The sequence below is a fragment of the Vespa velutina genome, chromosome 13, assembly GCF_912470025.1.
Source record: "Vespa velutina chromosome 13, iVesVel2.1, whole genome shotgun sequence".
NCBI lineage: Eukaryota > Metazoa > Arthropoda > Insecta > Hymenoptera > Vespidae > Vespa > Vespa velutina.
Genome location: NC_062200.1, coordinates 1,644,560 through 1,659,559, shown reverse-complemented (window position 1 = coordinate 1,659,559; position 15,000 = coordinate 1,644,560). Strand labels below are relative to the sequence as shown.

The 15,000-nt window shown below is 29.4% G+C and overlaps 1 protein-coding gene across 2 annotated transcripts in view; it reads left to right on the top strand.

Annotated features, from left to right (window-relative positions):
* The window catches only part of LOC124953711 (inositol-pentakisphosphate 2-kinase), a 46,064-nt gene that overhangs the window by 17,204 nt on the left and 13,860 nt on the right, over positions 1 to 15,000 (top strand). For both annotated transcript variants that reach the window (XM_047505516.1, XM_047505517.1), the window contains one exon: positions 9,425 to 9,680. In XM_047505516.1, coding sequence (XP_047361472.1) covers positions 9,425 to 9,680 — 256 coding nt within the window. The remainder of the gene's footprint in view (positions 1 to 9,424; positions 9,681 to 15,000) is intronic.

The window sequence follows — 15,000 nt, the reverse complement described above, 5'->3', positions numbered from 1 at the left end:
TTTTTTTTGTTTTTTTCTTACGGATCAATTATTACGTTCAAATTATCGGAATTAAATATATGCTATTGGAACGTATATCGTTCCAACTCTATTTTCATGTTCCAATACACAAAATACCAAAGATATCCGTAATCGAGTCATTGCGAATAAATGATATTTTTCTTTTATCGAACGGTAGAAAAAAAATTTTCTTTATACCCTCTCTTACAATTTTTTCGTTCACTTTTCATCCGTGATACGAAAACAACAACGATATCGATCGACGTAAAAAAAAAAAAAAAAAAAAAAAAAAGAAGAAAAAAAAACGGGACTAGGCTATAAATACGCTGTCATTTTAATTTAAGTAAATTGTTCGTAGGAAAAATTGAGATCGGTATATAACATAAAAATGTACATATATATATATATATATATATATATATATATATATATATATAATCGGAGCAGTCCTATCGTATGAAAAAAAAAAAAAAAAAAAAAAAAAAAAAAAAAGAAAATAGTTGAACGTAGATCGTTCGTTGGATATTGTTTGAAGAAGTTGCGCTTCGTGACGAATAAAAAATTTAATCCGATCGTTCTCTTTCCGCTAGCGTGCTTTCGTGACTCCGCGATACGGACAATGCAAAGCTACTACTAGTATGTTTTGCCCACGTAGTAGTAGTAGTAGTAATAGTAGTAGTAATAATAGTAGTAGTAGTAGTAATAGTTTCCCTCGTTCCGTTGTAAGAAACTTTGAATCATCGCTCCGCGAAATAACAAAAGCTGTATAATCGATTTGCGGTAAGAGTACATAGATACCCTATGTACATACACGCCAGATGCGCGTGTGTATATACGATTTTGAAATAAAATGAAAAAAGGAAAAAAGAAAGAAAAAAAAAAAAAAAGAAAAAAGAAAAACGTTCATTCGAAGAAATTCACAATTTTCGCGATTACCACTAATTCAATTCAAGTCATTAATAATATTTATAACAACGTTTACGAATGATATTTCTTTTTTTTTTTTTTTTTTTTTTTTTAATTTTCTTTGACCATCGTTCAGCCTCCCTTAACCCAATAAAATTCTCTCTTTGTACATTGAATACCATTAATAGAAATTCTAATATTTTCTATAATATCCAATAAACACGAATCTTATTGACAAAGTCATTTCAAATGTTATACGTAAATATAACATTCGAAATAAAATAAGACATGACCTTAAACTTTCAACTTTTATATTCTAAATCCATTTTAAAATAGAATTTAGAATCTTATTAAATATTATAAATGACATGTTTGAAAGAAAATCAAGAGAACGGCCTTAAATTTTCAACGATTACAAATTTAATATATAAATATATATCAGTTAATTTTTGTTATTATTAATTAATACAAAATAAAAGATATATTTATTCGTATAATAAAGAATAAAAATATTAAATTATTTATATCTTCATATTCGTAAGCTAATATTAAAATATAAGAAAATTCTATTCGAGGATGAAACTTTAAGACGAGAAAGAGTAGAGTAGAGGGAGGAAGGAAGGAAGGAAGGAAGGAAGGAAGGGAGGGAGGGAGGGAGAAAGGGGAGGATAGTTTAATCCTAGGGATATTGTTTTGATGGTCGAATAATTTTCCTTTTATCGAGTAAGTATATTCAAGAATGGGAGTAATAACAGTATGGTAAAGTAAGTCTGAGTGGGTGGAGCAGGGGGAGGGATGAGAGAAAGGGTTGAAGGGAGAATGGAAGGTCAGGTTAAAGTGCAGCAACGAATCTGGCTTAGGGTTTAGAGAGGAGTTTTCGTTGAAACGACTTTTGTTATTGTTATAACTTACATAGTTAATGGCGTTCGTCCGCACGTTCCTTTTTTTTTCCTTATCTTTTTTTCTTATTTTGCATATTATGATGAGGTTAGAAGGGCAAGGGGGCAGGACTCCCCTGACTTTTTTGTTTCCTTTTCTTTTCCTCTCTTTCTCTCTCTCTCTCTCTCTCTCTCTCTCTCTCTCTCTCTCTCACTGTGACTCCCTCTCTTTCTCTCTTGTAATGTTATCTCTTACATCCAGAAACGTGAAAACGATGTAATCCAAGAAGTAAAAGGATATAATATCTTCATTGAAAGGCAACAAAAGACACCGCTCTCTTGATTCTTATTGTGAGTCACCTTACGTTCGAGAGAGACCAATGTAAGCGATATAAATAGAACAAAGATTCTAATGGACATTATCATTTAAAAATATATATTGTGTGTATGTGTGTGTGCGTGTGTGTATCCTGCGTGTGAATATTTTTAAGAGAATGGTCTAAAAAAAATTTCAACGTACTTGTTAGATCGATCCGTTATAAAAAGAAAAAAAAAAAAAAAGAAATAATAATAATAATAATAATAAATAAATAAATAAATAAATAAATAAATAAATAAATAAATAAATATAAATCCGATAAATGCAAATATATCATTTTGTATTTTCTATTACAAAGTCCGAATATATTTCAGAAATTATGGTAATTTGGTAAAAACAAATAATGGTGTAAAAAAAATTTCAAACACGTTATGATCTACTTAATGCATATATTATTGTCGTGTTATTATATTTTTATAGTTTTGATCGTACATTGGAAAATTATTATTAATTATTATGTATGTGTGAAAGCTTACTTCATATATATATATATATATATATATTAGTATTTATGTACTAATTTCCTTCATATCTAGTAAAAATCTCAACAATTTTTTCCCCGATCTAGAAAGTTGTCAGTGATTTCCAATTCTTAACCTTCCTTTTTTTCTCTCTCTTTTTTTTTTCTCTCTTTTTTCTTTTGTAAATGCGTCATCGAAATATTAGAAATTTTTCATCGATCTAGAAAGTTGTTCGATTTCGAATTTCCAACTTGTGCGTGGCTTTTTTTTACGTATAGCAAAAAATTTGAAAAATTTTTCCTCTATACGCAGAAAGTTATTCGATTTCGAATTTTGAGCTCAGTTTTTTTTTTCTTTTCCCTTTTTTCTTTTTTTTTTCTTTTTTTTTTCTTTTTTTTTTTTACGCAGTAAAAAATTTATCAAATTATGATTGACAAATTTCACGTCGCGTCTAAAAAGTTATAGGATTTAATGAAATAAAATAAATAAAAGGAGAAAAAAAAGAAAAAAAAAAAGAAAAAAAAAAGAAAAAAAAAAAAGAGAGAAAAGGAAAAAAAAAATGTCAAGAATATTTTATATCCTGTATATAAAACGCGTCAACTTGTCATTTTATATCGTAGAGATATAATATCTCTCGTGATCGAGCGCGTCGAGCCGAAAATTCCCGTATTATTTATTTTTATCTCTTTCATTTGTTTATTCATACATTTATTTTTCGCATATAATCGTGTGATAATCGAATAAATAGGAACGAATCGCAATAATATAAATCGTCCGACGACATTGGAATTCTTTGAAATGGATAAATTCGATTAAACGGCGCGATAATATCGCGCTTTTGAGAAGGAACACAAGTCAACGAAGCGAAGCGCAGCAACGACGACGACGACGACGATGACGACGACGAAGGCTTCCGTTTTTTCTTTTTTCCGTCATTTTTTTTTTGTTTTCTTCTTTTTTTTTTTCTTTTTTCCTTCATTTTTTTCTTTCCTTTCTTTTTAAAGTCCACCATACACACACAAACGCACACATATGTATATATATATATATATACATATATACATATTGTTCGTTGTCCTTAGATTTTTACGATTTTTCCGGTAGAACGGAAAAACATGTTTTTCCAAAGGCATTTATTATCATCTCTCTCTCTCTCTCTCTCTCTCTCTCTCTCTCTCTCTCTCTCTCTCAAATATATCCATACACATACATACATATACCTACATATTCCCACATTTATGCATAACATATATATATATATACATATATATGTATATATATATATATATATAAATAATATATATATACAAGTGTATAGATATATAGATATATAGATAGGTGAACGAAGAGATAGGACGGAGATAGATCGAGTTGCGAGCCTCGTGACGCATGGAAAAACTTGTGGCCACGTCAGTCGCGGTGAAAGAACACGTCTATGTATATATGTGAACGTGTAAATATATATATACATATATATATATGCATATATATATATATATATATCTATCTATGTATATACGTAGCTTATCGATATATCGATTGCTCGACTCGACTACGAGAGAAAAGCTCGTAGCACACCTGAAGACTAAAATCCTTTTTATTTTAAATTGATCGTAGTTTCGACGACCGAATATTTTTATTATTATCCATTATTTTATATTTATTTTATCGTTAATATTATACTCGATATTATTTATTCATTTCTTCGAATGGATACGTGCTTATTAATCAATTAATTAATTAATTGATATAAGAACGTTTCAAAAGGGTCTCTCTCTCTCTCTCTCTCTCTCTCTCTCTCTCTCTGTCTGTCGTTTAGACGATACTTCAAGGTCGCCCGATAAAGACTAAAAGATTCACACTCCTACGACTTCGGCCATGGGGAAAAAAAAATAGAACGTACTCGTTTGTTTTACACGATAAGACGAATGAAGAAAAAAGACCTCCGTGTTATTTTCCACCACTTTTTCTTTCCTTTCTAACTTCTGTTTCTTTTTCTCTTCTTCCATCTTTCCTTCTTTCCTTCTTTCTTTCTTTCTTTCCTTCTTTCTTTTTCTTTTCTCTTTTTACAATAATTTCCTTCAGCGATACCCATTAAAGTCGTGAGAAAAGAAGAAAAAACAAAAACGTATATATGCACTTTATTTTCGCACCGTGTAGGATAATAAGCGGCCTCGTAAAAAAAAGAAGAAAAAAAGGAAAGAAAAAAGAAGAAAAAAAGAAAAAAGAAAAAAGGAAAAAAGAATGAAAGAAAAAACAAAACAACTCGATTATGTGCTACCTTTTAATTCGTCTCTAATATAACGTATCGTGACTTTGAGATAAGCCAGCGTGTATATCTGTTTGTTTTTTTATGTTTCTTTTTCTATTTCTTTCTTCTTTTTTCTTTTCTTCTTTTTTTTTTTTTTTCCTTTTCTTTTTTGTTTTTGTACGCGTCAGAGTTATTTTCGTTACATCTTTTATCGATACTATCGTGATAAATGAAAATGCGATAATAATAATAATAATAATAATAATAATAATAATAATAATAATACTCGTGGTCATCGTGTATGCATATAAATAAAAAATCTGATATAAAAAGTTCAGGGACTTTGTTTAACAAATATAATATTTTATTGATATAATTCAATAATTATTCGAAGTAAATATTCCATTCTGATGATATTAATCGATGATTGGCGAATCTTTTTTTTTTTTTTTTTCATAATTTTTTTTCTCTTTCTTTCTTTTTTTTTTTTTTTTTGTTCCTTTCATTCTCTTCTTCCTTTAGCGGTGACTCGAAATAATAATAAAACAAAAAATGTTCTATATGTTTATTTATCAGTCGCGAATGAGATACATTGGAATAATTCTCCTCTAACAAAATGGTCCATTTCGTTGCCATGTTTTTGTCGAAATTGCGTTAAACGTAATTATACTATATACGAGGATTGCGTTCAAGTTTATTAAGTCGTGTTATATGAAAACCGTGTTATAAGAGTAACGTTTGCAATTCTCGCAAACGTGTTTTTAAATACTATTGCGTTATAAGAGATACGAGAGCGTTATTTCAATCTAGTAACGTACAAAAATAAAGTCTCTTTTAAATTCTTTGATCAGTCTTTAACGAAAGAAGAAAACAAAAAAAGAAAAAAAAAAAAAAAAAAAAAAAAAAAAAAAAAAACAAGAAAAAAGAGAGATTTAAAAAGAGTAAAATCTCAATTCTCTTTTCTTTTCTCTGTTTTTCTTTTCCTTTTTCTTTTTCTCTTTTTTTTTTTTTTTCTTTCTCTTCGAATAATTCAGAAAAATTTTTTTTCTTTTCATTTACAGGAAGTAAAAGTTTCTAAGGAATAAAAAAAAAAATCTCCTTGAAGGAATGGAATAACGCCCATGCATGATCTTGATATTATAATGATGTAACAGCTGCGAGACAAGTTGTCTTGTACGTAATTCGTTCGCACATTTTCATGCGAATGTTGCAACACCCCCTTCGATAAAATATGCATTATTGCATTCACCTTGGTACCGTTGGATACGAAATTATCTCTTTAAAATCATTAATTACGGAAAATCACCGATGATGTTTTTCCTTCTTTCCTTTTTTGTTTCTCTTTTTTTTTCTTTCTTTTTTTCTTTCTTCTTTTTTTCCTTTTTTTTTTTTTTTTTGTAAAACAACGATGAACTTGACCAAATAAAAATAGCACAACTGACGCAACTGAATGAAAATAGATTAATCTAGTGGAATCGTTTATTACGAAGTCCCTAGAAGTCTCTAGAAACTTAAATATCGCATCTATCGAATTTTTCAAATTATTTCCTTGAACTTTTTCATCCGACCTTGCATGTATATACGTAAGTTATACATTAAACATTAAACATTATATATAATAATAATGATAATAATGATAATGACGTGATGATAATAATAATAATAGCTTTACTTTTAATAACATATTTTACATATTAATTTATATATCTTTTAATATTGCAATATAATAAATCCCATTGAGGGCGATAATCGAAAACCAAAACGTGTCGTTTTAACGTTTCAAACGATCACGTTCCGTCACGATATATATATATATATATGTATATATGTATATAGATAAATACATGTATATTTAACGCATGTGACAACTCAATTTTCATTGGCACGCAAATTTTCGTTCCCAATCGCGAAAGTCTCCCTTTTCCAATGAAACCGATTAAATGACTTCTCGAATTATGTATTACGAGTCCTTCACGAGCTCGAATTGTCTATCGCATATATATATATATATATATATTATTAATAACAATATATGTATAAAAAAATTTATATTCTATCTTAATATTATATTTTCATTATTAATTCATATATTACTATATTATATATATATATTTTGTTTTTTCTTTTCTTTGCAACGTGTATACGTTTTTATATCTAAGATAATAAAACATAATAGAATATAATTGTTGTTTCGTTTTGTAAATAATTTAATATCTTTCTATCTGTTTATCTATCTGTCTATAAATATTCAAAAGAAATAATCGAAATAATATAATAAATATTACGAGAAATAAAGATTTGATAACTTTAGACATGAATCATTTCAAATACAATAATTTTCCTATTCTTAGGAATTCCTTGAGCAATTTTGTTTATATATAACTATGCGATATACTACACGCATGTATATACATACGTAAATGCATATGTACGTACGTACGTATGTATGTATAACTATAATGATCAATAATAATTACTGATATTTAACGATTAAAAGTTCTCCTCCTTTCTGTATGTATCTTCAATAAGATATAACTTCGACGTTAATTTTATCCCATGCTTTTAGCTAAAAAAAAAAAAAAAAAAAAAAGAAAAAGAAAAAAAGAAAAAAAAAAAACAAAGAAAAAAAATAAGAAGAAGAAACTGTTGTCAAGATGCATTTGTATGATCGTATCGATTCGACGATAACGAAAGATGATGACTACGATGAATACCAGCAAAGTTAAATGCAGATTAATGCATTACGTGCAAAATCACATACTTACGTATATACATATATACATGCATACATACATATATATATATTATATTGTACTTGAAGAGGCAAGGCAAGTTAGTCTCGAGGATCGTGCATTATCGACCTTATCTCTATCTCTCTGTTTCTCTTTTTTCAATGACCTAACAATATTTCATCGGCCTCCCGACCTACATATTTCCATCGATAGGGGCGAGGAGGGGGGAGAGGGAGAAGGAAGGGGTCTGAGACGGGGGTGGTTGTGCCAGGTTAAGTGGGATGGGCCGTGAACAACCATAAAACTTATTATCCAACCTATAGATTTAGATTTTCTTGATAATTAACTCGTACGGCAAGTATGTAAAGGTCTTTCAGTCCTTTTCTTATTGTCATCAAACGAACTTATATATATATATATATATACACGTACGTATATAGATATACGGAAATTTATATGCAATCAACTAGTTCGAATTATTCAAATAAAATCCATCCATCCTCCTACTTTTATAATAGTTAAAAGAGACTATTATCTTTATCGTGTTAACGCGTTTGACTCCATGGAAATGTCATCGTATGCGACTTTTTATATACATATATATATATATATATATATATATATATATATATATATATGATTTTCTTTTTGTTTTTTTTTTTTTTTTTTTTTTTTAATATGTATATATAGTTTGTTTATTTATGTATTATACGTATTAGTTAGATTCAAGGTAAAATATTATTTCCAACGAGTTGAATGAGAGAAGTGAAAGGAATTATCCGGTCCGTTCATTTCGACGAACACGATATATATATATATATATATATATATATATATATATATTCTTAGTTGAAAGCCTAAGAGAGCAACTGTAACCTGCGCGTGCTGCGACTATATAATCGAATTTTATAATTCCTTTTTTCTTCCCTCCCCGGATCCCCCTTCCCCTCCTACACCTTCTCCCTTTACTTCTATCTTTTAAATTAAATTGAGAAAAAGAGTGAGAGAGAGAGAGAGAGAGAGAGAGAGAGAGAACGTAATAGTAAAAAAAAAGTTGAAGTTTGATTTAAAAATTTCGTATTAATTAAGACCATCTGTCGCGAGGATTGATTAGGTTTTTTTTTTTAGACTTTTTTTTTTTATTTTATGTATATATAATATATCAACGTATAATTCTTCTTTGGAAAAAGTTTTTTTTTGTCCTTTTTTTTCTCTTATATTTTTATTCTTTTTTTGTTTATTTATCTTTCTATTTGTTGTACATAACATTTTTTTTTTTAGTTCTCGGTCGTATCGATCGTTTGCTTGCGTGCAAGTTATTAGCGACGTAAGGCTAAATGTGCAATGTAAAGAAAAAATAAATAAATAAATAAAAAATGAAAGAAACAGAAAATAAAAAAAAAATAAAAATAGAATGAGAGAGACAGAAAGAGAGAGAGAGAGAGAGAGAGAGAGAGGGGGGGAAGGAGGGAGGTAGAGAAAGAGAGAAGAGATAAGATGTAAGAAGAAAGAATTTTTGTTCGATTAGCATTCTTTATTGTTCACGACGCAAAAGATGCATTTTCCTGTTTCACGCATCGCTAAATACGGCCTTGAATTTATCAAAGACTCGTCTCGTTTTCCTTTTCCTTTGGTTTTTTCTTTTCTTTTCTTTTCTTTTTTTTTTTTCTTTTAATTTTTTCTAATTTCTTCGTTCTTCATAATTTCGAGATTTTCATTAAGATTTCAATTTAGAATCTTAAACAAAAGTTAATCCCTAAGGTACCATACTTTGTTCTATTTATTTTTCGTATCCTTTAAGATCTATGGTGTTTCAGGAGCAGAAAGTAATCCGATTCCGGAAATCGTTACCAAGGGAGACTTTGTCGGACAACAACGACGACGACGACGACGACGAGGACGACGAGAACGATGGGAACGACGATGAGAAAATACGCGTAAAACGAGAAGCGGAATTCGTGAGGCACGTTGTTTCCGGTTACTTGGGTTCTTACGTACGTGTACCAGAGATCGTTCGTTACGATGCAAAGGACGTAACCAAACTTCTCGAAATTATTCGACCATTTCGTTCAGGTAAAAATTCATTCTATTAATCCTTAATATTATTTAATAATATTACTCTTACTGAAATTATTCATGCTTTTTATTCACGCTATGATATTAATAATTTCTAACAATTATTTTGATATTTATATATATATATTAATATGTTAATTCAGAAACAAAGATTTCACGTAGACTTCATTTTCTCTCGTGACAAAAATATAAATATGAATGCACGTACAAGAGAAGAAAAACAAACGCCATTTGTTCCTCGTTGTTATTTAAAAAAGAAAAAAAAGAAAAAGGATTATAGATTTCGATTTTTCCACTTTATAATTCATTGATTCATTCAGAGTTCCTTGTCTATGTCTGTACTATTTTTTTTTTTTTTTTTTTTTTTGATTAATCAAATTCAATTTTCACATTTCAACGTTTACGATAGAAAGGTTAGGTACGTATGTACGTGACCGAAATTCTCGATATTATTCGTCCATTTCACGCTCAGCTAAAATTCATGTTATTAATAGTACTATAAAAGTTACTGACAATTATTCCAATATATATATATATATATATATATATATATATATATATATATATATATATATATATCCATTAATTCGAAAGGAAAGATAGCGAAGACTTCATTTCTCTCGTGATAAATGTATAAATCAAATATAGATCATATATACACACATATAGAGATGACACGTATGGTATTATCAAAAAGAAAAAAACAAAAAAAAAAAAAAAGAGAAGAAAAAAAATATAAGTCCCGATTTTATTATTTTACAATACATTGATTTATTTAGAGTTACCTGTCTACATCTGTACCATTTTATTTTTAATCGAAATCAATTTTATACGTCCACGGCCACTAAACGAAAATCTACTATTACCCGATTAATAGAATAAAATATATCGCATATGTATCGTTGAAAACAAACAAAAATATAGTGGGGAGAAAAAAAAATGAAGGAATTTATAAAATTGATCATTTATAAAGTATGATATGATATATATATATATATATATATATATATATATATATATGACTATATATATGGTGGGAGATTTAAGCGTTCGTACAATAAAAATATAAAAGTACATATTGTATCGTACGAATAAAAAATTTCCCTGACTTGTTTCATACTCGTGTACGTGTATGAATTTATGTGTATTAAAAAAAAAAAAAAAAAAAAAAAAAAAGAAAAAAAAAAGAAAATTATGAATATCTTAAAGAAAAAAGCATGCAATAAAATTTTAAGTAAAAAATTTTTATAATAATATTCGAAAATAATCATATTTTATTAGTTTTCATCAATCTGATATTGGATATCTACATAATTTCTTTCTCTCTCTCTCTCTCTCTCTCTCTCTCTCTCTCTCTCTCTCTCTCTCTCTCTCTCTCTCTCTCTCTCTCTCTCTCTCTCTCTCTCTCTCTCTCTCTCTCTCTCTTTTATCTTGATTTTCTTTCGATTTATGAACTATCTATATCATTCAATAGGAATATCTTCGTTTAACAGGCAATTTCGAACTGAAAGGATTTGTAATAGAAAAGAAAAACAAAGAGAGAGAGAGAGAGAGAGAGAGAGAGAGAATTTAATTAAAAGGTGAACCTGTTAAAAGTCGAATTATTCGTATCGAATAGAAATTCTTTCTCTCTTACTCTTTTTCTCTCTTTCTCTCTCTCTTTCTCTCTCTCTCTCTCTCTCTCTCTCTCTCTCTCTCTCTCTGTCTTTCCTTCTGTTACGTTTCATTAAAATCGAGCGTGAAAATGGATTAAAAAGAGATAAAAATTTGTTGGATCCACTTGAAATATAAAACTAATATAATAAGCATCAAGATTTCGAAGGTGATGATGATGGTGGTGATGGTGATGGTATATGTGTGTGTGTGTGTGTGTGTGTTAGAATTGACGATCTAGGTCAACCAAAGAGTACTCGATTAGTTTCAACCTTTCCGATCTAAACTCAACGATGGAAGAGAATTGGTTCGTGATATCTATGATAAACTTTCTCGATTTCATTCCTACTTTCTCTTCGTGTGGAAATTTGTATTTCTTATACACCTCCTCTCTTCCTCCTCCTCCTCCTCCTCCTCCTCTTCCTTTACTTTTCTTTTTTCTTCCTTTTTTTTCTCTCTCTTTTTTTTTTTCTCTCCACTCTTTAATCACGATCGGTAGGCAGCTGCCAAGGGGACATAAACTTCGATCCTTTACTCGAAATCAGCCTCCTTTCTCTCTCTCTCTCTCTCTCTCTCTCTCTCTCTCTCTCTCTCTCTCTCTCTCTCTCTCTCTCTCTTTCTCTCCTTCCATCTCTCTTTCACTTTGAAGCCAATGAAAAGCAAGGTATGATCTTTGTGTATGCTCAAAGTGCACTCTCTTCCTCCCTACCTCTCCCTCTCTCTCTCTCTCTCTCTCTTTCTTTCTTTCTTTTTCTTATAGAAAAAAGCTTTTGCAATATCCTTCAGTTCTACCTGCTTCCTTGCATGCATGGAATGTGTCTTGGAACGAACAAAGAAAACGAACGAACAACTACTACGACGACTCCCACTCGTCTTTACGAGTTTTACGAAGACCATCTGCTTCCTTTGGTTTAATGTTCTTTCGAGAATGGAACACCGGTTGCTTCCTTTCGGACGACACCCTTTATGACGATTTCTTTATTCTCATCTTTTTCTATTCTTCGTTTAACCACGGTACAAAGTACTTCTAATGTTCAATCATGTATGAATTATAAATCATAATGTGATATTATCAAGAAAGATATCGTCGAGAATTTTTGATAGACAGAGAGAAAGAGAAAAAAATGTTTTCTTTTTTACACACACACACACACACACACACACACACACATACACAGCCTACTTGAACTTCGATCTATCGTCTTACGTTAGATCGAACAATTTTATTGTCTGAAACTTTTAATACACGTTTATCGATCATTTCAAACGAGCATTTAACTTATGCACGGGTGAATGTATGAATGAAAAAAAAAAAAATTGAAAAAGTAATAAAAAAAAAAAAAAAAAAAAAAAAAAAAAAAAAAAAAAAAAAAAAAAAAAAAAGAGGAAGAAAGAGAGAGAGAGAGAAAAAGAGAAATCATACAAATGATTCTTTAATGAAAAATAATTTCTACGAAAATTATCGTATATTTCTTCTATTTTAAATGCTTAAGAAAATGAAATCCAAGCAAGTATTAAGTAATTAATTATTATATAGACGTTAATTTCTTTATAAACAAGTATTACGTCTTTAATATACAAAGGTAAACGTAAGACGAGACGAACGGACGAAGTCATTTAAATGGATAATGTCCTCTTATCTTGTTCGTCTTCCTCGCTCTACGTTACTTGACTCCATTTCAAGTAGAGTTCAATAGAATCTGAGACACCTTATCTCGCGCTAGACGCGCTCTTCTAAAATTTTAATGCCTGTGAGAACGAAAGAGATAACGAAGATATTTTTCTTCTCAAAAGTGTTACTTTTCTTAAAATAAAAAATTAGAAAGATAGGTATAATGTAATGAAAAGAAAAAAAAAAAAAAAGAAAAAAAAAATAAAGAAAGAAAGACAAAGCTTTAATTTAATCTGTATAATAAAATTCGAAATATGATCAAAAACGAAGATTTCTTAAATTCTATGATATTTCGAGGGACGATTGAAAAGACTGTAATACAATATAACTCTGAATATAAAATGTCGATCTTATAATTGATTTTCTTAATTTTAATTAATTGATTACAGTTGAATGAACAAATTGAATTCAAGATTTAAGTTGATCCTTTTTTTTCTTTTTTTTTTTTTTTTTTTTTTTTTGGTTTTCTTTTCTCTTCTTTTAAAAAAATAAACAGTCTAGAGGAATCGTTTCTTATTGCAACAACAAAATAAATAAGTAAATAAATAAAAATAAATGAATAAATAAATAATAAAAAAAAAAATAAAAGATAGGAGAAAGTAAAAAAAAAAAATAAAAAATGGTATTCCAGAAGTTAGAGTTATTCTTGCCGATTGTTTCTATTTGCAAAGATATTGCTAAGACTTCTTGGAAACGTCCTTCTAACACGAGAAAGAAATTCTTTTACTTACAACATGCATACCGAATGCCATGCTTCTGAATCGTGACACGTATTTTTAGTAAGGGACAAAACGAAGTTTGCAAGGGAAGAAAGGTAAAAGAGAAAGAAAAAGAGGAAAGAAGAGAGGGGAAAAAAAAGAAGAAAAAAAAGGTTAAAGAAAGGAAGAAAGAAGGAAGAAAGGAAGGAAGGAAGAGAGAGAGAGAGATAGAGAGAGAGAAAGAAAAAGAAAGATATTTGTTTTTTTGTTTATCCTGGGAAATTTGCTGTGTGTCGTTTCCCCATCTTCCTCTTTCCATCTGATTCCTTGTGTTCCTCTTAAGGTGCCTCCGACGAAATGAACTTTGCTCAAAGGAGGTCGTAATCTTCTCTCTGTTGTGCATTCTAATTGTAAGAGAGAGAAAGAAAGAGAGAGAGAGAGAGAGAGAGAGAGAGAGAGAGAGAGAGATAGAGAGAGAAATAGAGAATACCGTTTGGATCATTACGCACGTGGGTCATGACCCGAAGACATTCGCTGAGATTCTTTGAACTGAAACCGACGTAAAGAACAATATCGCATTATCTCGCATTAACTTTCAAAATATTTACATAGATCAATTGTTTCTCTATTATTTTTCTATTAGACCGATGACGAAATCAAATGATTGTAACTAAACTACGATGATAATTCATTTCTCTTAATTATATCCACGTTTGTTCTGACGAAAGTGTAAAAAGGAAAAAAGAAAAAAAAATAATAATAAATAAAAGAAAAGAAAAGAAAAGAAAAGAAAAGAAAAGAAAATGAAACAAAACGAGTACGAATTTTTTTCCTCTCTCGACTATGCCTTTGTCCGTCTGACAAATAAAAAAGGTGGGCGTGTGGTGGGGTGGAAAGGGGGATGAGAAGATAAAAAGGAAGAAAAGAGGAAAGAAGAGGAAAGAGCAAAGAAAAAAAAAAAAGAAAAACTATGCAACATTTTATTGGTTTCTCTTCTTAATTCTACGTCTTCGTCCGTTTGATGATAAAAAAAAAAAGAGGGGAGGAGAAAAAAATTATAACAAAAAAAAGAAAAAAAAAAAAGGGAAGAAAAAAAGAGAGAGAGAGAGAGAGAGAGAGAAAACGATTTTATTTGTTTTTCTTAATTGTGTGTTTTCGGCTGCGTGAAAAAAAAAAAGAGGGATAAAGGAAAAAAAGAAAAAAGAGAGAAAAAAAAGTAAAGTAGAAGTAAAGAAGAAGAAAAAAAAAAAGAGAGATGCAACGTTTCATTGGTTCTTCTTTTTTTTATTTCAAT